Genomic DNA, 2,084 nt, shown 5'->3' on the forward strand with positions numbered 1-2,084 from the left:
TAAGATAGAGAACTGTTAAAAAACAAAGGTGCCTGAGACCCTACCTGGAGTTTTTGATGTGAGAAATCTAGGGAGTTCTTGGAAATTTGTACCTTAAGAATTTGATAGAAAATCAAATTGTAATAATATTTATCTTAGTAAATTCCAATAACTTTGCCCATTAAAATCTTTTTGAGATGGTAGTAGTTAATCTGAATATAATATAGCCTTTTTAAAATGGAACATTTACAGCTGATTAAAGTAACCTGATCAGGAGACCAAAGTCTTTCACTGTATCCCAAAATTTTGTACTTGCTCTATTCTCTCCAAAGTCTTAGACTCCTAACTCCAGCTATCTTGAAAATGCTTTGTCTAAAAGAGAAAGTGAAGAAAAAGTACAAATGACTCTATTAAAACTCTTATTTCCTTTTCAAAAAGCATATCAAAGAATGCCCTTTAGTCATGGAGAACAAACCTATGTCTAGGACAGCATAGCGCATTTTAGTGATGTTGACTCACCCCTCTCTAAAAAACCACTGCAGTCATAACGGAGCTTCAAGAAGAGGCCATGTATATTGTTTCATTTTTATTTGGCATCTCATGACATCATCTTCAGACTGTGTGATTTGAATTTGCTCCATAGGTTCCCTGCAGTTGTACATAAAGTCCAAAGCTAGATACAGTGCAAGTACATTAGATATCTAAAGCAGACACGTTTAAACAGAAGGAAGACACTTTACATCCAGAGAGTAGAGAACAGAGTCAAACTCAAAAGCTCAGTGCCTGTCCATGTTCACTTCATTCTTTAAATATTAGTTTTCCACATGGTTAAGATGTAGATAAGAAAATGACTGCAGAACTTCAATTATATTTTTACAGCTTTTCTCTATCTTAGGTTTCCCTGTACCTACTCCCACCCCAGGAGTTTTCTCATTGCCCCTTTCACATCTTTGTTCCTCAGAGTATAGATGAGGGGGTTGACACTGGGAGTGACAATGGTGTAGAAGAGAGTGAGGAACTTGCCCTGATCTTGGGAGTAGCTGTTGGCCGGCTGCAGGTACATGTAGATGATGGTTCCATAGAAGAGGATGACCACTGTTAGGTGAGAAGAGCATGTGTTGAAAGCTTTCTTGCGCCCTTCTGATGACTTGATCCTCAGCACAGCAGCAGCAATCATGCCGTATGATATAAGGATCAAGGAAAGAGGCACCAGGAGAAGAGCAACCCCCAGGATAAATGCAAATGCTTCTACCAGCGTGGTATCTTCACAGGACATGGCAATAAGAGCAGGCATCTCACACAGAAAGTGGTCCACCTTGTGGTGCCCACATCGGGAAAGCTGCATTGTCTGGGGACACATAACAAATGAATTCAGAAAGCCACAGCACCAGGCCATGGTCACCAACTGCAGGCAGAGACGTGAGTGCATGACCACAGTGTAGTGTAGGGGTCGGCAGACAGCCACATAGCGGTCATAGGACATGACAGCCAGGAGAACACACTCAGTGGAGCCCAGTACCATGTAGATATATAGTTGGGCCACACAGCCATGGTAGGTGATGGTCTTCTCTGGACCCCAAAGATTCCATAGAAGCTGAGGAACAATGCTTGTTGTGAAACACAGGTCCAAGAAAGACAAGTTCCCAAGAAAGAAGTACATGGGTGTGTGGAGCCTGGAGTCTACGATGGACAAGAGTATGATGGCAGTGTTGCCCACCAGGGTCAAGATGTAGAAGACCAAGATAAAAGCAAAGAGAATTATCTCCAATTCAGGCCGATCAGAAAAGCCTACCAGGATGAATGCCTGTTGATAGCTGTCATTGTCCCTTTCCATAATCTTCACCAGCTGTTATGGATACACAGAAAAATAATTAGATTGGAGGGCAAATGAAGACAGTAACCAGTACTCTCCAATTTCCATTTATAGGTCTGTGAAGTTCAGAATGTCATTTTCCTTTCCATTACTGTTTTAGGATACATTAATTGATTCCTATTGTATGCAAAGCAGTGTGCATGATGACCCTGGAGGGTAGAGGATGAATTGACTCCAAAGTTGTTCTTGGTGAACACTGTAGGTAAATCATGACAAAGAAAAGAAAAAGTAT

General features: G+C 41.2%; 1 protein-coding gene across 1 annotated transcript; it reads right to left on the bottom strand.

The window, feature by feature from the left end:
• Positions 887-1,813, bottom strand: LOC100515529 (putative olfactory receptor 2W6). Its single transcript, XM_003123561.1, has one exon. It carries the CDS (start codon positions 1,811-1,813, stop codon positions 887-889), a length of 927 nt encoding a protein of 308 aa, XP_003123609.1.

The sequence above is a fragment of the Sus scrofa genome, chromosome 2 (genome assembly GCF_000003025.6).
Source record: "Sus scrofa isolate TJ Tabasco breed Duroc chromosome 2, Sscrofa11.1, whole genome shotgun sequence".
Taxonomy (NCBI): domain Eukaryota; kingdom Metazoa; phylum Chordata; class Mammalia; order Artiodactyla; family Suidae; genus Sus; species Sus scrofa.